This window comes from Oreochromis aureus, linkage group 6 (assembly GCF_013358895.1).
Source record: "Oreochromis aureus strain Israel breed Guangdong linkage group 6, ZZ_aureus, whole genome shotgun sequence".
Classification (NCBI taxonomy): Eukaryota; Metazoa; Chordata; class Actinopteri; order Cichliformes; family Cichlidae; genus Oreochromis; species Oreochromis aureus.
In genome coordinates this window covers 26265872-26287387 of record NC_052947.1, presented here as the reverse complement: position 1 = coordinate 26287387, position 21516 = coordinate 26265872, and the positions used below count along the sequence as shown (strand labels likewise).

Sequence of the window (21516 nt, the reverse complement as noted above, 5' to 3'; positions counted from 1 at the left end):
GCGTCTCTAGTGCAGATGTTTCTGTCTTATCCTATATTTGTACATCATCTAATCAGACATTTTGTTTCTTCTGTAACAGAGAGCACTATAATTGTCAAAGAACCTGGTGAGATAATCACCTTGAAGTGTTCCTCAGAAGGATGCCCCCAAAACATTGATGGTTTTGTTGGGATGTATCTGTATCATAACTTTACTAAACAGAATGAGGTGTATTTTTATAGCAATCATATCAATAGCAAAGCTACAGTGCGAGCGCGATATGAAGGGAAGATTGAGACTGAAGGAAGTTTTATGAACCATACCATCACCATGACCAATCTGACTGTGGATGATTCTGGTGTCTACTCTTGTGTCTACAAAAAATTCAACCATAGAGTCGAGTGCAACGTCTACACCGTTTTCATACGAGGTGTGTATTCTGCCCCTGGGTTGTTGCTTTATTGGGTTTCTTTGGCTGGGGCATTTCTCAGTTTTCCCACCAGTGGGCAGTATTACCCCTTGAGTTTTGTAGCTTCTTCTTTGGTTGTTTGGTGTGCGCTACACTGCCCCCTTTGGTGATGTGTTGTAAGCAGCAGAAAAAGTTCGCACAGGCAGTGGGAGAAAACGCATGGAGCAGAAAACAAGCGGCACAACTTTAAGCCCAGTTTACATCGTTGGGGAGCTTGTTGAACCATAATCTGTAAGTAAGCACTGTCTAGCTTTATTTTCTGTAAGATTTGTTACTTTCATGTTACTTAAAAGGGTATTTGAACGTGTAAAGTAAGATGTATATGGTGAATGCAAAGCATAAGAAAAGCTATGTTGCTAACTTCTGTTTTTGGTTGCTAATATGTCGATACTGATGCTTACATATTATTTTACTGTATGTTCACAGTCTTACAAATTAAAAGAGGAAAAAACGGTCTTCAGTTAAAGACAAAAGACAAAGCGATGTGTCCTGTCGTTCCTGGAACCATCTCCTCTTATGTTAAGCTCGCTGCATAGGGTGAATAGCCATACATTCACCTGAGGGCAGCAGAGTAAGAAGATTATCTACCTATCAAGCACCCAAGATGTCTCAGCCTGAAGCTTCACCGCCTCTCTCCCAGATGGTGGTCCGGTCAGAGTGCCACTCACGCTCCTCACGTTCTTCACGTCGTTCATCCACCAGTCAAGCTGCAGCCCGAGCCAGAGCAGAAGCAGAAGCCGCCCGCACCAGAGCACAGTACGCCAAACGCCAGATCAACATGGAGGTTGAGAAGGCACGCATCGAGGCAACACTAAACGCTCTGAAGAAGGAGGGTGAGGCTGAAGCAGCGCTCGCCGCAGCTCATGTCCTGGAAGCGGCAGCCGATGAGGAGCATGATGCCGTTGACCTCACAGAACAAGGAGTCTCCTCTAAGACACCTCCTTCCATCAGACGCGCTCAAGATTATGTGAACGCTCACTTCGCTAACTGCAGCTTGGTAGTTAATGAAGACGGAAAGCCTGATACAGGACAACCGGTCGGTAATAACGACGCTCAGCATCTACGACAGAGTCAACCACCAGTTGCCTCCTCTCCAGGTGGACATCTCACTGATTTTGTAGATCAGGAGCAACCTCCTATACACAGACAAACTGACATTTCAACCCTGCCTCAACCTTCATTGCCTCCAAAGACTGAACTCTCAGATTTCACAGCCTATCTAGCACGCCGTGATCTGCTGACAGCAGGATTCAAGGTTTTCGACAACCGTCCTGAGTCCTACTTGTCCTGGAAGTCCATCTTCCACAACGCCATAGAGGGCCTCAACCTCAAGTCCAGCGAAGAGCTTGACCTCCTCACCAAGTGGCTCAGCGGGGAGTCACTACAACATGCTCTGAGGATCAGGGCGGTCCATGTGAACAACCCACACGCAGGTCTTCAACGTTTGTGGCAACGTCTAGACAAAAGTTTTGGTTCTCCAGAGGTAGTCGAAGCGTCACTTTTCCAACGCTTACACTCTTTTCCAAAAATATCTAATAAGGACACTCACTTATTGCAGGAGCTTGCAGATCTCCTGTTGGAATTAGAGTATGCACAAAGTGAAAATTATCTACCCGGCCTTAGCTTTCTGGACACCCCAAGGGGGATAAACCCGATAGTGGAAAAGCTCCCCTACGGACTCCAGGAGTCCTGGGTGAAACAGGGGACAAAATACAAAAAGGACAATGGTGCAGTTTACCCACCTTTCTCATATTTTGTTCAGTTCATAAATGACTATGCAGAAATGAAAACAGATCCTAGCTTTATGTTACAAAGTTCAAACATAGTGGCTCCAAAACCTGATAAGCCATTGTTGAAACCAACTAAATACAGAGGTCCAGTTGCAGTGAACAGAACAGATATTAGTCAAACAAATGTCACGGCTCAAACATCAGTTCTCAACCCAGACAGACAATGTCCTATTCACCACAAGCCCCATTCACTTGCCAAATGCAGGGGTTTTAGGTCAAAAACACTAGATGAAAGGAAAATCATCCTCAAAGAACATGCTATTTGTTATAAGTGTTGTTCTTCCACAGGTCACCGAGCTAAGGATTGCAAAGCCATTATCCAGTGCTTGGAATGTAATAGCGATGCTCACGTGTCTGCCATGCATGCTGGTCCACCTCCGTGGGCAACCAAGGACTCTAACCTCCTGCCTCAAAGCCACGGCGGGGAGTCTGATCCTTCAAGCCCTGTAACCACAACTGCTTGCACAGAGGTGTGTGGCCCAGGTCTAAATGGCAAATCCTGCTCTAAGATTTGTTTAGTCGACGTGTATCCCCGCACAAACCCTGAAGAGAAAAGGAGGATGTACGCCATGTTGGATGATCAAAGCAACTCATCCTTAGCCAGGTCTGCTTTCTTCGACATGTTTAATGTGAAAGGCACTATGCTCCCATACACCATGAAAACATGTGCAGGTTTGTCAGAGGCTGGAGGACGCAGAGCAACTAATTTCGTTATTCAGGATGTAAATGGAGAAGTGTCCATGTTGCTGCCCACACTGACAGAATGTGATCACATTCCAGACAATAGAGATGAGATACCCACCAAGGAGGCTGTGTCGGCTCACCCTCATCTACACGCACTCGCTTCACAGATCCCTCCTCTGGACCCAGCCGCGGACATTCTCCTCCTCTTGGGCCGGGACATCATCCAAGCTCACAAGGTTCGCAGTCAGGTAAATGGTCCAAACAGTGCACCTTATGCCCAACGCCTTGATCTGGGATGGGTGGTTGTAGGTGATGTCTGCCTCTCGGGGGCCCACAAGCCCACAGTAAACTCTTTTAAGACAGACATTCTGAATAACGGGCGTCCCTACCTTCTTTAGCCCCTGTGAAAACAAACTCTATATCAAAGACAAATACACAGAAAGCTGTCCTACATTCGAGAAGACACAAGCGGAATTAGGCAGACACATTTTCCAGCAAACAGTAGATGATGACAAAACGGCTCTTTCAGTAGAAGATGCCTTGTTCCTGGAAATTATGCACAGAGACTTTACTAAAGATGAGGCGAACAATTGGGTAGCTCCACTCCCATTCCGCTCCCCCAGACAGCGTTTACCCAACAATAGGGACCAAGCCCTCAGTCGCTTAATGTCGCTCCGCAAAACGCTGAAAAAGAAACCTGAAATGAAGGAACATTACATTGAGTTTTTGGACAAAACTTTCAGTAAGGGCCACGCTGAACCAGCTCCAGCTCTAGCTCCAGAACAAGAATGCTGGTATCTCCCTAGTTTTGGCATTTACCACCCTCAGAAGCCAGGAAAAATTAGGGTGGTTTTTGATTCAAGTGCGCAATACAACAATGTTTCTCTCAATGATGTGCTACTAAAAGGCCCAGATCTCAATAATACTCTTGTGGGAGTGCTGATGCGTTTCAGGTCCAACCCATACGCAGTCATGGCCGATGTGGAGCAAATGTTTTACAATTTTGTTGTCAGAGAAGACCACCGCAACTACCTCCGCTTCTTGTGGTTTAAAAACCATGATCTGGATGGAGAAGTACAGGAATTCAGGATGAGAGTCCACGTGTTCGGGAACTGCCCCTCCCCATCAGTGGCCATTTATGGACTGAAACGAACAGCGATGGAGGGAGAAAAAGAACACGGCAATGATGTAAGAGAGTTCATTGAACGCCACTTTTATGTGGATGATGGACTAAAATCATTTCCTTCCGCTGATGAGGCCATCAACATTCTCTGTGGGGCTCAGAAGATGCTGGCTCAGTGTAACATACGCCTGCATAAAATCTCATCCAACTGTCCTACCATCACAAACGCTTTTCCAAGTGAGGACCTTGCAGCTGACATGCAGGGCCTTGACCTTGGGCAGACACCCATGCAGCGAAGCTTGGGCTTGGGCTGGGACCTGTCTACAGACTTGTTCAAGTTCCAGATAACCATCAATGAGAAGCCCTTCACTAAGCGTGGAGTATTGTCAGTCGTTAATAGTGTGTATGACCCACTTGGCTTTGCTGTCCCTGTCATCGTAGAGGGCAGGGTCATACTCAGAGACATTTCCACTGACATTAGTGAATGGGACACTGAACTCCCTAAAGACAAATTACAACAGTGGCAACAGTGGAAACACTCCCTCAAACATCTACAACAGCTTGAGATTCCCAGAATGTTCACCTCAATACCACTCTCTGCAGCAGTAACCAAGGAAATCCATGTTTTCTGTGATGCCTCTACCAAGGCAGTGGCTGCTGTTGCCTACCTTAAACTCACAGACAGAGATGGTCATAATGAAGTGGGCTTCCTTCTTGGCAAGGCACGGCTTGCCCCAAAACCAGACATCACCATACCCAGACTTGAGCTCTGTGCAGCGGTCCTGGCTGTCGAGGTGGCAGAGTTAGTCGTGGACGAGCTGGACATCGCAGTTGATCAGGTGAGCTTCTATTCAGACTCCAAAGTAGTCCTTGGTTACATCTTCAACACAACAAGGCGTTTTTATGTCTTTGTGCACAACAGAGTGGAACGCATTCGGCGATCTACACAAGCTCACCAGTGGCATTATGTGCCCACTCACTTAAATCCTGCTGATCATGCCACGCGCGCATTACCGGCAGAGCAGCTTTCTACCTCCACATGGCTCAGTGGACCCGCATTCCTTACCAAGTCAGAAGCAGGTCAATCTCAGGCAGAGTCATTTGATCTTGTAGACCCAGAGACTGACAACGAACTGCGTCATGAGGTAACTTCTTGTGTTACCACTCTTGCAAAGGATGTTCTCAGTAGTGCCAGATTCGAAAGGTTTTCAAGTTGGAATGTACTACTGAAAGCTATATCTAAACTCCGACACATTGTTCAGTCCTTTAAGCAGAACATAGAAGGCTCCTGCCAGGGCTGGCACAGCTGTAGTGAGCATTTAACTGAAAAGCAGCTTGATCAAGCTAAGATCATTATCATTCGCACCGTCCAAAGAGAAGTCTATGCAGATGACATAAGACAGCTTGAGAAGAGTATGCCCCTCAAAAGGTCAAGCCCACTTAGCAAACTGAACCCATTTCTCGACACAAATGGAATGCTCAGAGTGGGTGGGAGACTAAGACGAGCACAGTTGACTTCGGATGAAACAAATCCTATCCTCATCCCATCCAAACATCACCTTTCCCAGCTCATTATAAGACACTTCCATGTGAAAGTATGCCATCAGGGCAGACATTTTACTGAAGGGGCAGTCAGAGCTGCAGACTTTTGGATTGTGGGAGGAAAAAGAGCAATAAGCAAAATGATATTCAGCTGCGTGACATGTCGAAAACTAAAAGGCAGACAGCAGGAACAGATTATGGCTGAGCTACCAGAGGATAGGCTGTCCACTGGCCCTCCTTTCACACATGTAGGGCTTGATGTGTTTGGGCCCTGGCCTGTCACTGTCAGAAAAACGCGTGGTGGGCAAGCGGACGCAAAGCGATGGGCAGTCATATTTACGTGCATGAGCACACGGGCCATTCACATTGAAGTTATAGAATCAATGGACACGTCGTCATTCATCAATGCCCTGCGTCGTTTTTTTGCCATCAGAGGTGCAGTCAAACTTCTTAGGTCCGATTGTGGGACAAATTTTGTGAGCGCCTGCAAAGAGCTGCAAATAGACAAACAGGGCTGCTACAACAGCAAACTAAACAGCTTTCTGGAAGACTCTGGCTGCAAATGGCTTTTCAACCCCCCACATGCGTCGCACATGGCTGGCTCCTGGGAGCGCATGATTGGGGTCACGCGGAAAATCCTTGATGCAATGCTCCTAGAACACAGGAATGCAAAGCTTACCCATGAAATACTGGTGACCTTAATGGCTGAAGTCACTGCAATAGTGAATGCTCGTCCGTTAACAGCAGTTTCTGCAGATCCAGATAACCCAGTCATCCTTACCCCTGCCATGCTGCTCACGCAAAAGGTTACGACCCCACCAATCCCACCAGGTCAGTTTGGAAACAGTGATCTGTTCAAAGCTCAATGGAGGCGCGTACAATACCTCGCTGATGTCTTCTGGAGACGATGGAAAAAGGAATACATCTCAGGACTTCAGGACCGCCGCAAATGGAAAACAGTAAAGCCTAACCTACAAACAGGAGATGTTGTTCTTTTAAGAGAGACACTTGAACATAGGAACAACTGGCCACTTGGACTCATCACCAAAACCTTTCCCAGTGAGGATGGACTTGTAAGGAAAATAGAGGTGAAGATTTTCCGCAAGGGTGAACACAGGTGCTACATAAGGCCTATAAGTGAGGTTGTGCTATTGGTGTCTAAGGATTGTACTTAAAAGCAGAAACTTTGTTTCATTGTATGTCACTTGCTTTTTACATGTTAGTTGAGAATGACATTCCACGGATGTCAGGCGGGGAGTATTCTGCCCCTGGGTTGTTGCTTTATTGGGTTTCTTTGGCTGGGGCATTTCTCAGTTTTCCCACCAGTGGGCAGTATTACCCCTTGAGTTTTGTAGCTTCTTCTTTGGTTGTTTGGTGTGCGCTACACTGCCCCCTTTGGTGATGTGTTGTAAGCAGCAGAAAAAGTTCGCACAGGCAGTGGGAGAAAACGCATGGAGCAGAAAACAAGCGGCACAACTTTAAGCCCAGTTTACATCGTTGGGGAGCTTGTTGAACCATAATCTGTAAGTAAGCACTGTCTAGCTTTATTTTCTGTAAGATTTGTTACTTTCATGTTACTTAAAAGGGTATTTGAACGTGTAAAGTAAGATGTATATGGTGAATGCAAAGCATAAGAAAAGCTATGTTGCTAACTTCTGTTTTTGGTTGCTAATATGTCGATACTGATGCTTACATATTATTTTACTGTATGTTCACAGTCTTACAAATTAAAAGAGGAAAAAACGGTCTTCAGTTAAAGACAAAAGACAAAGCGATGTGTCCTGTCGTTCCTGGAACCATCTCCTCTTATGTTAAGCTCGCTGCATAGGGTGAATAGCCATACATTCACCTGAGGGCAGCAGAGTGTGTGTGTTTTCTTCTTGTTAAAAATGCCACAATCTTGTCCAGTAACTCACAAAAGAGTCGGCCGAGTGCAGTGCAGTGCAGTGCATACCCTGTACCCATTTACATATTTAATAGATAACCCTTACCTTTTGACTTTTTGAGAAAATTCAAAAATATGTATGAAAAAGCAACAATTTAATTGATCTACTTAATTTTTTACCTATACAGTCATGATGTTACAGCTAAATGTGTTTTTTTTTTGTTTTTGGCAAGGGCTAGCACTCTATACAAACACTACTTATTAAAAAGCCTTGAAAAATCACTATATTAACACAACAGCAACTAGACTTAGCACTTTGACCTCTGTAAAATACAGTTTTTTGCTTTTAATATAGTTTTTCATATTGTTTCAATATTTCTAATATTTTTTTTAAATGAGCTGAAACATCATACGCGACGTGTTACGTAAGTACATTTACATCTCTGCTTGTCTATGTAATACGTTTAAGTTTGCTCTCTCCTTTAGGTTTAGGATTTGCTAATTTACTCTTAGTGAGTGGTCTGCAAGCTAAAGAAATTCCATGAATGTAATAATTATAGCAAATCTTTTGTGCAGCTGCAAGAAGACAACACATTTGTTTCCCTTTATTCTCACAGAGGTGGCACCATGTCCGGGACAAGATGACCTTCGCACCTTGGTGTTAGTTGTCATTACCTGCACGTTCCTTAGCGTGCTGTTAAACATAATCTTTATCCTACTGATAGTCCACAAGGTGAGTTGACTTGATTACATAGCTGTCCTATATCGTATTTAAAAAAACAAAAAAACATCCTCATATGGGGACAGACTGCATCAGAAAAGAGTTTAAGGTGCAAAAAAGTCACAAAAGTAATGTCCCCATAAGAGAACACAGAGTCTCAGGGAGTTAAAAATGTTTTTACAGTATGCAAGATAATCTATTCCAGTTCTGCAAGCTATGACACACTGCCTGTCTGTCTGTAGAGTTTCACAACACTTTGGTGTAACTGCTGTGACCATGATAGATGTTGTTGTGCTGAGAGACTGATAACATCTAAAACCACTGCTGTATTTATACTTCTTGTTCTGCTGCTTCTTGGAAGACTATAAACTATTCACATTTTAGCACAGGTTATATAACAGATGAATTATTAATAACATTATGACTCACTTTCCCCTTTGACATACATACTACCGACAGGTGAAACAAGGGAAGAGCTGCAGAAGATTATCCAGGAGTTCCCAGCAAGAACCAGATGATTATGTGTATGAAGTTATGACCAAGAACAACCTCTACTCTTTGTCAACTTCACCGCAGCAATCTCAAAGCCCTTATGAGTTTTCTTAGAAGTACAGTATCATTATTTAGCTTCCTGAATTTATCAATCATGCTCCATAATGTGTCATTAAAAATAAAAGTTTAAAAGTTATTAAACTCTCAGAAATGAATGAAAGCTATGCAGGAGGTACAGTGACTGTCCAACAGGAAGTATGCAAAATAATCACCAAAGCTATTTATTACTTTATCTATAGAATTAATATTACCGTGGAGCACAACATTTGCACAGTAAAGCTTACTGATTTGTTCATTTCCAACATGAATACAATTGGTGAGTGTTTCTGGCTTCTTTACTGCAATATAGGGCAACCATTTTTGAGGTTTGTGGGGGAGGGATGGATGGAGATGTGAGCAGAAACCAACTAAGAAGAGGGGCAGGAGCAGATCGGTAAATGGTTTACATGACAAACTGCAGATTTCGCACGATATATTATTACAGACAATTATTCTTTGCCATAATAAGGTGTATAAAACAAATAAATGTACAATAAAAAACATGCTTTTTTCCAAGTAAATATATATTTCTAAAGGTGCTATTGATGTGAAAGTCTCACTAGATTTCAGTAACAACCCATCCAATCCACAAATGCAAAGAAATCAAACCACTGATGTTATGTGCAATAATGAGAAATCCATCCATCCATCCATTCGCTTCCACTAATCCTTTTCAGGGTCGCAGGGGGCGCTGGAGCCTATCCCAGCTGTCATAGGGCGATAATGAGAAATCACACAGGGAAAAAGTTTTGAAAATGCTTATTGAAATTTATTTAATATTTCATACAAAAACCTTGTTGGCCGATGGAGAACCTAGTCACATGCATTGCTCAGGTTTGATTTTGGTTCATTTGTCCACACAAAAGTCTTAAAACCCTGAAGTTTTGTGGGCCCTTCTATAAACTCTGAGCTTTGGTTCTTTACATTTTCAGCTGGATTCAGGTCAGGTTCGGCTATTCTTGCAAACTTTATTTTCTTTTTCTGAACCCAACTGAGAGTTTCCTTGGCTGTGTGCTTCTCATCATTGTTTTGCTGAAACATCCACCCTCATTTCATCTTCGTCATCCTGGTAGATGGCAGCAGATTTTTATCAAGAATGTCTCGGTACATTTTTCCATTCATTCTTCCTTCAATTATATGAAGTGTGCCAGTGTCATAAAGCTGGAAAACAGCCCCACACTGTGATAATCCCACCTCACTCTTGGTGTAGTATTTTTGGGGTGATATGCAGTGCCTATTGACCTACAAACATGGTGTGTATTATGGCATTCAAAGAGTTCAATTTTGGTCTGATCTGACTTTCAGCTTGTGTAAATGTTGTTCAGTTGTTGCTTCATGTATTCGTATTTATGTTTTTGTGTTACAAATGCTTATAAATTCTCCTATTTTCTCCCCCTTTCTTTTTAAAAAATTGTCATACTACAACTATAATGTCATAACTGAAATAACAGTAATAAAAATTCATAAATAAACAGATAAAAGAAACACATTAACAAGAGGAGCCTGTAGAAAACTTATAGAGCTCCTCTTGGAAAAGCAAAATGTGATGGCACAACAGTGCATTTAGAACATAATTCTGATTGCAAAAGCTGCCAGACAAAACAAGCAAACAAACAACAAAAAACCAGATGATTCTGTGATGGAAATCATGGCTCAGGATGCTGTTTGAGGAAATGGCTGAGTGTCAGTCTTCACTGGATCGTTGCACTAGTGTTTCCCAGCTCTTCGACACTGTGAATGTTGTTCACTTGCCTGTGAAAGAGTTTCTTACCTGCTTTTCCAGTGCAGAGGTTTGCTTGAAACCTTGAAACCCATGGACACGCAATTGTGAGCAGCCTCTTGTCTTGAAGTGAGCATTTGGATTTGAAATTCTTTGGATTCTGTGGAGAGCCTAAAAGGAGACTGGGACTGTCACTGTTTTTCATTTGGATGTTATAGAAAATTCACTGTAAATGCATTGAACTCTGACCCGGAGTCCACATTTGAGTCCTGCATTTGAGTTCTGCCTGCTCCTAGAACCTTGGCAGAGATTCTGTGGTATAAACTTCACAACTTCATGTGTTTGTTAAAGCAACTGCACACATTCAGAGAGTACAGGCAGAGAATAATTTAAGCCCCAGTAACCTTTTTCTCTGAGGTCTGTGTGTGCGTAATAACATCAAGCAGCAGGGCATATGCAAACCACAGGAAGACGTGGGAGTGGTTTGCATATACCCTGCTGCTTGATGTTATTACGCACACACAGACCTCAGAACTTTGTTTGTCTTGATGCCCTTTGCTGAAGCAGCATCTGATGTGTAGATGTATCTTCTTACTTCTACTTTTATGTTGTCTGTCAAGGTTTTAAGGACAAATTAAATCCCTTGAACTTCTGGGATGGTGGCAAGTTGTTGTGTCTTTGTGTATGTGTGTGTAAGACTTTGTGTGTTGTTATTAAATGCTACTAATTAAGGTCACACACAACAGCGTTGTGTGTGACGTCTTCTTTTGCGCATGCAGGCCGCTTTGAGCGTTCACACTAGAGCGCGTTTGCTGTCACATATTATTTGTAGTGTGAACAAGCAGACAAAAAAATCGGATTTGATCAAAAAATCGGAATTGAGCATTAAGACCTGCAGTGTGAACGTAGCCTAAAATGTCCCAAGAAAGGTTAATGTATTATGCTTTTATGAAATATATTAATTTCAATTACAAAACAATATATGGGACAGCTTTACTTAAAAAGAAAATATATGATTAGTAACTTATATGCATGTGGTGTACAAAATATTAGCTTGTGAACAAAATGTATTATTGTTTGTACATATATGTTTTTTCACTCTACTTTAATAAAAATGGATTAAAAACAAGAATAACCAGGACAGACAGGATTTGTTGTGTAAAAAATAAAATGCACTGTAATGTGAACAGCTATTGGTTCCATTTGTGACTGTATCCAGAAAAAAGCCCCTTAATATGAAACAGACCTTTACGGATCTGTTTCCCTTTCACACACTGACATGACTGAAGCTCCATCTACCACATGTAAACTCAGTTAACTCAGTATAGATGTTATTACCTCCTGATCTCTTCCCACAGATATATTTGCTTCCATTAGACCTTGTTTTCACCTCCTGATAGTTGCTGTCATGTCCAATTTTCTTGTGAATGGTCAAAAACAGTCAGTATTTTTGCTCGTTTTCTTAATAAACAGACGTGAATCAAATGTCAACTTAAACTAAACTAGACTAAAACATGTAAACATTCTTTCTTCTGATAATCCTTAATACCTTACGACATCAGAAATTTGCAAACGGACGCAAGATCTCTGTGAGTGCAATAAAAATGTCACAGCTGCTCAGATTTATAACCATGGAACAAACTGTCCCACAAAGTTGTGTATTTACAGCCGTTTGTTGCACAACAGCTTTCATCAAGTTGAGATTTGAACAGCTGTCAGGACAAGTTTATTTTTTTTCTGCTGAATTTCAAGTGAAGGTTTGTAATATCGTGCCATTATTATGGATGTTTCCTATATCAAACAGATGACCTGTAAGGTAACTTCAATAGGATAACATATAGATGTTCCGGGTGTTTCTCTCATCATAAATAAACCAAAAAAAGAGGTTTGCGAGCAAAAAAAAGAAAAAGAAAAAGAAAAAGAAAAAGAAAAAGAAAAAAGAAAAGAAAAGAAAGAAAGTTGGATTCCTGCTTATTATTCAATTATGGGAATATTATTTGTCTTCTTCTTGTTAAGTATATCCTTTATTCTTTGAGCTTGTTGTTCAGACTGCAGCTTGCATTTTGTTGCAAAAAGTAAATTCAGGATGAAGATAAAGGAACAAACATTTCAGGTACCTGCGCCTTTTCAGACTGGCCAACAAATATGGCTTAGATCCATTCATCATCATAGTAAACAATGAGAGCATTCAGTGGAGGGCAACTGTTCTTTCTGATGTCAGTTCCACCTTGGTCCGTTGTGACAGGCCACCTGAACAGGTGTGTCAACAAAGTACGGGACATCAATTAAGCTTTTCCTTAACTACATGAATCTTACTTTTCTGTGTGTGTAGGTCTATGGAATACATTTATTTATTTATTTTAATGTTTGACAAATTTGAGTTATTTTATTTTGAAGGTGTTATTCACATTTTTTTTTTACCCACTTGTTCTTCATGCATTTTCATTGAGTCATATCAGTCTTTACGTGTTGTAATCTAAATCAGTAACTGACTGAATGTAATGGCTTTATCTGATAGGATGCACACATCATCAGTCTACATCAAACATACAGGAAACACTGCTTGCTCTCACTTCTGTGTGTGTATATACAGAGTGTGAGAAACTAATTTAGCATTATATGCCGTCACTGCTGCAAAGATGATGCTGTGTTTGACCTTATTATTGATTTGTTATGACCCACATTCAGGTATGTCCATTTATTTTCCTTATATCTTCAAATATTTGAAGGTTTTGATTTTAACTCTGCTTGGAACAAGACTAGAGGATTTTCTTTTTAAATTTTGCCTTGTTACTATATTACTATATGTATCCCTGACAGATTCTAAAAAGAAATAAAGATGTTTAGTCACTGCTAGTGCAAATAGCTCTGTTTTATGTCATATTTTACACCCTGTAATTTTGCCTCTTCTATAACATTATTGTCAAAGAGCCTGTTGAGAGCATCACTTTGAAGTGTTCCTCAGAAGAATGCCCCCAAAACAATGGTCAATATGCTGGGATGTAGCTGTATCATAGGTTTACTGAACAGAATGAGGTGTATTTCTGTACCAACCATGTTAACAGCAAAGTCACTGTGCAATCGAGATACAAAGACAGGATTAAGTCAAATGGAGCCGTCATGAACCACAGCATCACCATCAGCAGCTCGAACGAGTAGTTGAGAGATAAGTGTTATCTTTACAACAAACTGAGTTTTCACATTTAATTAACGCAAGAAAATACAGAAAAATCTAAGAAAGAACAACAAAGTAACTCATCTCATGTTGACAGACGAAGCTACAGAAGAAGAGCTGTTGTCTGCAAACAGTTAAAGAAATGTCTCCCTTATGGCTGGAATGAGCTGGACATATAATATATTACTGCTAAATTAAGAGCTACTGCTGAATTAATGATCAGTAGGAAAAAGCTGAAAAGGTTAGTGGCTTGGCTACTAATGAGGTTCCCAAATATCTGTGTATTCCTGCATCATCACTGCCATAAAACAGGAGATTTTCTAAAGCTGGTGAACCAGAGGAGGAGTGAACTGATGACGTGATCATCATTTGTAAAGCTGCAGCAAGAACTTTTTTCTTGTGTTTAGTCGAGTGTTTTAAATATTTTCTACATTCTGGAAATTTGAAATGAACCTGCACAGAGATTTTACTCTTTGTGTTCTGACATATTTATGTTAATTTTAGTCAGGAATGCATTAAAAGTGTTCTTGGTGAGTCAGTCTGCATATTTATTGATGCCTTTTTATAATTTTATTACCATCAGTTTAATTCAGAGACATTTGATGATGTATTCATTAGTTAGTTAGTATAAATGAGCAACAACACTAGTAAAATGAAATGAACACGGTCTTTTTAGAAATTAAATCTAGAGTTGGATGTCTCACTTTTACGTGGTCTTGGGCTCGTCTTGGTCTCGGACGGACTTTTGTCTTGTCTTGGTCTCGACTGACTTTGGTCTCAGTCTTGGTCTCGGTCTTGCGTTCTCAAATCGACATAGTGTTCGGGAGATTTGGAGTCAACCATCAGCGGAGTGAGGGGTGGCTTACTGGGCTTAAGCCCGGGTCATTTTTTCAGAAGCATGGGGTCTTTTGGAGTGTAATTTGTTAGTTAGATGCCTGACTGACAACTGTATAAAACAAAAACAACACACAAAGCACAGAGCGCACCGTTGTAAATTCCCCCTAATTTTGGTATGATCCGAGCTCAGGCACTAGGCGACTGAGCGCAGCACCCATGTGAGCGAGGGGGGAGAAGCTGCTGCCTGCGAGTTTGCTGCAGACAGAGGAGAGCTTAAGTTTGACCAGGTACCAAAACAAATCATTCGTACTGTACAAATAATGTAAATATGACGGTGTATCACAAAAGATTGATATCAAACTGATCACTTGGTTGCGTTACTTGCTCTTCGAGTGAATCAACAAATGGATAAATAAAAAGCCGAACGACAATGCTGATTTTTTAGAAAGTCTTAGCTTACATTTCATATTTTCAGTTCTTACCCTCCACGGCTAAACAAACTCTCTAAATCGGTTTCAATTGTGTACTGATGAACACAACAATGGACATAAGGAGCTTCTTTTAAAGAAAAAACTCAGGTAGATGTTATTTTATATATTATGCTTTGTATGTTGTTCAGTATATTTCTATGCAAAACAAGAGGAATTTCAATACACAGCAGTATATTCACAGCTGAAACCAGATGTTTACATACACTTTAGGGAGAAAACATAAACTTTTCTTTTACTGTTAAACATCAATTTAGAGTAAACTTGTTTTGTTTTAGATAAATAAATGTTGAAATATCTTTTGAATTAGTTAAATGTCAGAATAAAAAGAGGGAGCTGTCTATTTTAATCACTTTCATCAAATTTAGGAGTACATATACACTAAGTTTATTGTTAATTAATAAGAAAACTGCAGACGATTCCATTCTGAGCTGAAGAAGCTTCTGATAGGTTAGTAGAGTCCATGTGAGTAAATTGGTGACACACCTGTGGATGCATATAAGGCAAAACACAGAGCCTGTTTCTTTGACATGGGAAAAATCAAGAGATATCAACCAAAACACCAGGAAAAGAATCGTGGAGCTCCATAAGTGTGGCTCAATTTTGAATACAAAATACAAAAGTTAACAAATATGTTCTTTATATTTATCAATCTAAAAAAAATAAACATTTAGTCTGATTTGATGTTACAATTAAAAAAGTGTTTGTGTTTTTATCTGAAGAGTATGTAAATATCTGGTTTCCACTGTATATTTGATGATGTTGGTGTTTGGTTTGATTGTCAGCACAAAGAAGGAGAAAGAGGAACAGAGAGGGAGAGAGAGAGAGGAACAGAGAGGGAGAGAGAGAGGAACAGAGAGGGAGAGAGAGGAACATAGAGGGAGAGAGAGGAACATAGAGGGAGAGAGAGAATGAGGACAGAACAGAGATGGAACAAGAGCAGGTGAGACACACATGTTAGTCAAATGGTTGTTTACCAAAACTCATCAGAACATGTATCTAGTGGCTAGTGTAACTTTTTAGATACCATTTGTTACTTTTCAAATTCTATATTTATTAAGTTATGCAGGCTTATGAAGGCTAAATAATTATATAAACTTTTCTGAATCTAAATAGTGTACTTTGGTAGAATTAAAAAATAAGTGTAGTGCAGGTCTATGATGATTTTCAGTGCTACTATCATCTAGTTTTGATTCTGGTTCTGTCTTGGTTAAGTCCTAAGTAGTCCTGATTTTGAACTGTTGTAGTCCTGTTTTAATTCTGGATCAGTTCTGGGTCTGGTTGAATTGGGGTTTAGTCCCCGTGTCTTGATACAGCCCCGACTTTGTTCTGCCTTGCTGCTTAATTAAAAACTAGTTTAAGGTGTCCTGCATATGTGATATTTATTTTTTTCCTATATGAAGTCATTCTTTATTGAACAAAACTCAAAACAGAGCCTATTAATCTTACAGTCATTTCTACCCTCACTTAATTTCCTTTTGCTGCTCAGCTCTCACACAGTGGCTCAGCTATGCTCCAATCCCTCCATATTGTGGCCAATCACATGCGAGGATATAGGATAATATCATTATGTGAAAAACAGAGAGGGTGAGAGACGCGACAGTCAAGTGGAGCATGCGTCTGTCCTCTCAGTAAGTGAGTGAGACAGTAGACAGCGGTGAGGAGGGCTGTGCGAAAGCAAAAACACATAAATATGCCTGACACCCGTAAACGAAGCAGCATCTGGCTGCAGTTTAAAGACTTTTTTTGTTTTGGTCTTGGTCTTGGTCTTGGTCTCGTCTCGACTTGGTCTCGGTCTTGGTCTCGTCTCAACTTGGTCTTGGTCTTGGTCTTGTCTTGGTCTCGGATTAGGCGGTCTTGACTACAAGTCTAATTAAATCCTGGTGACATGAGATTGAAACCGTACGTTGTGTCAGTGTTTCAGTTGCCTTGACTTGCCTTGGCCACCAGATGTCACTTTTTTGATAAGACTGAAGTCTCTAAGTCTTGAATCTTTACTTGCATAAGTACAGTATTGAGTTCTTTGAGTTTGTTTTCCAGACTCCAGCTTACATTCGAACATCATATTTTTCCACACATATAACAAAACTGTAATACTGGATGGTAATAAGCAAGAAAAAAAATGTCACAATCCTGTGGCCTTTCTGCTTGGTAGACAAATTAATTGTCACAGTAAGAAATCTAAGCATTAAAGTGAAGACAGTTGATCTTATTGATATAAGTTTCACCTTCTTCTATTAGGATGTGCCACCTGAACAGGTAAACAAGTTATGTATATGTTTGTGGCATCTTCAGCTAACAATTCAAAGGTCATTTCATGATTTCAATCATGCAAAGATTTTATCTCACAGGATGCACACATCATCAGTCAAACCGTACAGGAAAAACTCCCTACTGTCTCTCTTGTCTTTGTTTATGTACTATACAGTGTGTGGCAAACAAAGTCAGTATATGCTGTCACTGCTGCAAAGATGATGCCACTGTGCTGGATCATATTATTGATTTGTTGTTATTCTCATTCAGGTAAGTCCATTTAGTTTTCTTTTCTTTTAAAATATTTAAAAGTTTCAAGTCTACTTGGAACAAGACTAGGTGAAAGATTTTTTTTAAAATAAACCTTTTTTTTTTTTTTTTTTACCTGTATGAGACACTGTGCTTAAAATTTTTGTATCATTAATCCTTGATATGTATCTCTAACCACTTAAATGGTGATGTCTTATGTTATATTTTACACCCTGTAATCAGACATTTTGACTCTTTTATAACAGGGAGCACTATAATCATCAGAGAGCCTGGTGAGAGCATCACTTTGAAGTGTTCATCAGAAGGATGCCCAAAAAATGATGGATATATAGCGATGTATCTCTATCATAACTTTATTGAACAGAAAGAGGTTTATTTCTATAGTAACTATACCAACGGCAAACTCATGGCGCGACAACGATACGAAGGCAGGATCGAGTCAAACGGAGCTCCCATGAACCACGACATCACCATCAGCAACTTGACCGTGGATGATTCTGGTGTCTACACTTGCGTTTACAAAGAATCAGCTAACAAAGGTGTCAATTGCAAAGTCTACACAGTTTTCGTAAGAGGTGAGTTTCTTTTTTTCCTCGTTAAAGATTCCTTGTCCCGCAGCTCACGAGCCTGCAGAATCAGCCTAGCACAGTGGGCTGCATGCAGTGCCCAATTAGAGATTCAAGATCTGACCCTTACTTTTTGGCTTCCATCTGCTTCTATCTTTGATAAATATGTTATAAATTACAGAAATATATGAGAAAAGCAGCATCACTGAAACTTAATTATGTTTACCTATAGAGTAGTGACATTACATCTGAACATAATCATTCAGTCTCTCGAGGGATCTAAACTCAACTTCTTATAACCGTAACCCTAACCGTTAACACTATCCAAAATTATCTACATGGTATTTGGGAGAGACACCTAAACATTGCTGTGAAAAACAGCATATAGAAGATATTGTATTGACAACAACTATTCCCCTAGTCTCTACATTTGAATGACTTTTGCTTTAATTAAAGTCTTTTCTATTGTTTTACTTCTTCCAGTTTGTAAAATGATTTCAAAAGGGAACCTCACGGGTGGCATAGTCCTTCAGTACATTTACAAATGCTTTTGTCTATATCAGACATACAAAAAGTAATTTCTTGTGTCTAGGTGCATGAAGTAGCACACCTGCTGTAACTCTTGTTTTCTGTATTTCTCAAAGGATTTGCACCACGTCCCAGCCAAGAGCCCCAGATCACCACCACTGTGGAGGAGAGATTTCTAGTCATGCTGTTGATCATCTGTATCTGTGTGATCAGCATACTGTTAATCATTATCTTCATTCTGCTGATCATGCAGAAGGTGAGTTCAATTCTCTCTGCTTATGGCTAACTTATCTATGGTGGTTACCTTTACTGTCTGCAGACATTGTGATATAACTGCTCTAAACTTTCTTGCACTGACATGCTGATTAGATCTAAACCACTAAATGATCTGTTTCCATTTTGAAGTGTTGCTATGGTGGGGCTGCTGCTTCTTGGAAACTAATCTTCTGTGCTCACACTTTCACTGTTGGCAATCATCTTCAAATGCTTTAGCCTTTTACACGGTCACTGTGGAAAACATCTGTTACTGTTACAATTTGGCAAACTTTGGTTCTGTATATATACACAATCTTTACACTGTTGTTTTACTATTGACAGGTGAAACAAAGGAGTAGCTGCAGGCGATTATCCAACAGTTCCCCGGAAGAATCAAATGATTGTGTGTATGAAGTTATGATGAAGAATAACTTCTACTCTGTGGCAGCTTTGGAACAATGAACTCAAAGCCCCTGTAACTTTGCTTAGCAATACCATCCAACCTTTTTGGCTCCCTGAGGTTTTTTTTCTCCTTATTCAAAATTCAAGCAAGCAATTCAATACATTAGTAAAAATGTCAAACATTAACAAGTTTAAGGGTATAGTCAGTAATTTATGAAGTTCTTAAATTGAAAAAAGTATACTGTACACATAAATACAATGGTCTAGTGTGCCAAAATACATAGGACTGGATTTGAGGTTTGTGGAAGCTGCCACGTTCCCCGCCATATTTGAATATAGTGGCCGGGAAGGACATTCCAACTCATAGCGTTTTATGTGTTTAACTGGCCTCATACGTAGTACTTTAAAGATGGAGTCAAGGAGAAGTCATCGGCGTTAGTGTGCTATGATATTTAAATGCGTGCCTGCACCTTTAGGCTCAAGATATGAAGCATGAGAGGGTCCCCGTTACCAAAGAAATAAAAAGGTAAAGGAAAGAGACAATGCTCTGAGCATCTAAATAAAATGTCAGGACTGTAACATATGGAAATGTGCATAAACATGTATATTTACTGTCAATACTGTCACAATTACTTATTATGAGCAGATCTGACAGGCCACCCTCCTGTCTCCAGAGAGCTGACAAGAGCTAGCTAAGCAACAACGGCTGGTTAAAAGTTAACATTATGCTAGCTAATGCTACATTCCAGTGTCCTAAAAATCACTTTCCCTGATAAACAGTTTGATTACATTCTGAACTCAAATGAGAGTTTATTCAGAGTCAGAGTCCAGCAATGTTACATTCACTACAAAGAAAGTTTTACTAATATTGGCTAGCAGTAGCTAACAGGGGCTAACAGTAGTGCCTCAATCCTCAAGAACTCATGTTAATATTAAGCTTAATTTCAGTCAAAAGTGAGCTTCTCTGACTCATCAACCAGTGTCAGAGTCCTTTCACAAAGTTTTACAGCCTCTTCTAGAGTAAATACAGGGGGATGCTTCTCACTTTGCATTGACAGCTGAGGTAAACAGTGTCCTGACAGGCTGCCACAGACAGGGAAAAAAAGTAGTAGAAACCCATAAGCTTTAGTCTTGGTTGACTACAATTTGTTTGTAGCAGCCACTGTAGCTAATATTATGCATTTGAATTGGGAAGGATAAGAAAACAAAATTCACTTGACTTATATCGGTAATCTCTGGACATGTAGTCATGGAAAATGTCACACACTGTACCTTTCAGATTTACATCACTACTGTAACTGAAATGATATGCCATACATAGATATTCCTGGAAATTACAGAATATCCTTGGAGAGGACTCATTAGGCATATGCAAAGTGTAAATTATGTATCCTAAAGTGGTCTAATTACTTGTAATAGGAATGCATTGCCAGCTCTGCGAGCACAAATCACCTAAGAATGTAGGGATGAGTGGGTGCAAATGGATTGTTCATATGTCCACAGACAGATCTCACGCTATATTATTAACGAGCTGACAGAATTCATATATGCATTTTTATTTTTATTACATTTTTATGAACTTTTATTTAGGCATTTTGGAAAAAAAAAGATATTTAGTTAATAGAAAGGCAATAAAATGTTTTTATCATTTTGTGAAATTTTGTTATTTTTTTATTTTCTAAGCAATAATCTGTATGAATAAATGTACTATAATAAAATGTATAAACATGCAAACTATGGAACAATCAAACTACTAAGATCAGACTGTTCCCATCTTTAGTTTCTGTCATATCTCATACATGTTTGATATGTCTCTGCTTATTTTAACAGTTTCTTCTTGTGATCTCTAGTTGTTATCATTTGGTTATTTCAATTTTTCTTTTTTATTTGATTTTTTTTTCTGTGAAGCTGTAAAAAGTATGGAAAAAAATAAAGTATTTTTGAGATCCCAACCAACTGACCTATTTGTCAAACTTTCCTTTTCACATGGTACTAAACTAAATTTCCAGTAAAAGACAGGAAGTTTATGCCAGACCACAGGTATTGCAAAAACACAGTCTCACTGAAACAAGAATAATAACTAGACTATGCAGTTCACTCTGCAATTGCAAGGGATTTTTTTTCTTCTTCTCTGGCAGTCGTCTGACCACCAAGCCACATAGAGGCATTTGAGTGAGTGGAGTGCCATTTAGCTACCCAGCTGACTCTCATTATTAATTAATCCATCTTTATTTGTCA

The 21516-nt window shown here is 39.9% G+C and overlaps 3 protein-coding genes across 9 annotated transcripts; all 3 read left to right on the top strand.

Moving 5' to 3' along the window:
* Positions 1 to 454: 454 nt before the first annotated feature.
* On the top strand, positions 455 to 3320 carry LOC120440641. Its single transcript, XM_039613501.1, has 2 exons — positions 455 to 679; positions 875 to 3320. Exon 2 carries the CDS (start codon positions 1053 to 1055, stop codon positions 3318 to 3320), a length of 2268 nt encoding a protein of 755 aa, XP_039469435.1. The 5' UTR covers positions 455 to 679; positions 875 to 1052.
* A 157-nt stretch (positions 3321 to 3477) lies between these two features.
* Positions 3478 to 10920, top strand: LOC120440640. Its single transcript, XM_039613500.1, has 3 exons — positions 3478 to 7110; positions 8090 to 8205; positions 8653 to 10920. The coding sequence occupies exon 1, from the start codon at positions 3478 to 3480 to the stop codon at positions 6760 to 6762; it is 3285 nt and encodes a 1094-aa protein (XP_039469434.1). The 3' UTR covers positions 6763 to 7110; positions 8090 to 8205; positions 8653 to 10920.
* Positions 10921 to 13107: 2187 nt separating this feature from the next.
* LOC116320467 (V-set and immunoglobulin domain-containing protein 1-like) lies at positions 13108 to 21222 on the top strand. 7 transcript variants are annotated; one of them, XM_039613021.1, is made up of 6 exons: positions 13139 to 13192; positions 17433 to 17527; positions 17773 to 17799; positions 17912 to 18102; positions 18738 to 18877; positions 19219 to 21222. In XM_039613021.1, exons 1-6 carry the CDS (start codon positions 13178 to 13180, stop codon positions 19336 to 19338), a joined length of 588 nt encoding a protein of 195 aa, XP_039468955.1. In that variant the 5' UTR covers positions 13139 to 13177; the 3' UTR covers positions 19339 to 21222. The 7 variants fall into 7 exon arrangements, with proteins under 7 accessions (XP_031595959.1, XP_039468955.1, XP_039468958.1 ...); XM_039613022.1 differs by lacking the exon at positions 13139 to 13192 and adding an exon at positions 15916 to 15947; XM_039613020.1 differs by lacking the exon at positions 13139 to 13192 and having other exon boundaries at positions 16826 to 17527.
* The last annotated feature ends 294 nt before the right edge of the window (positions 21223 to 21516 follow it).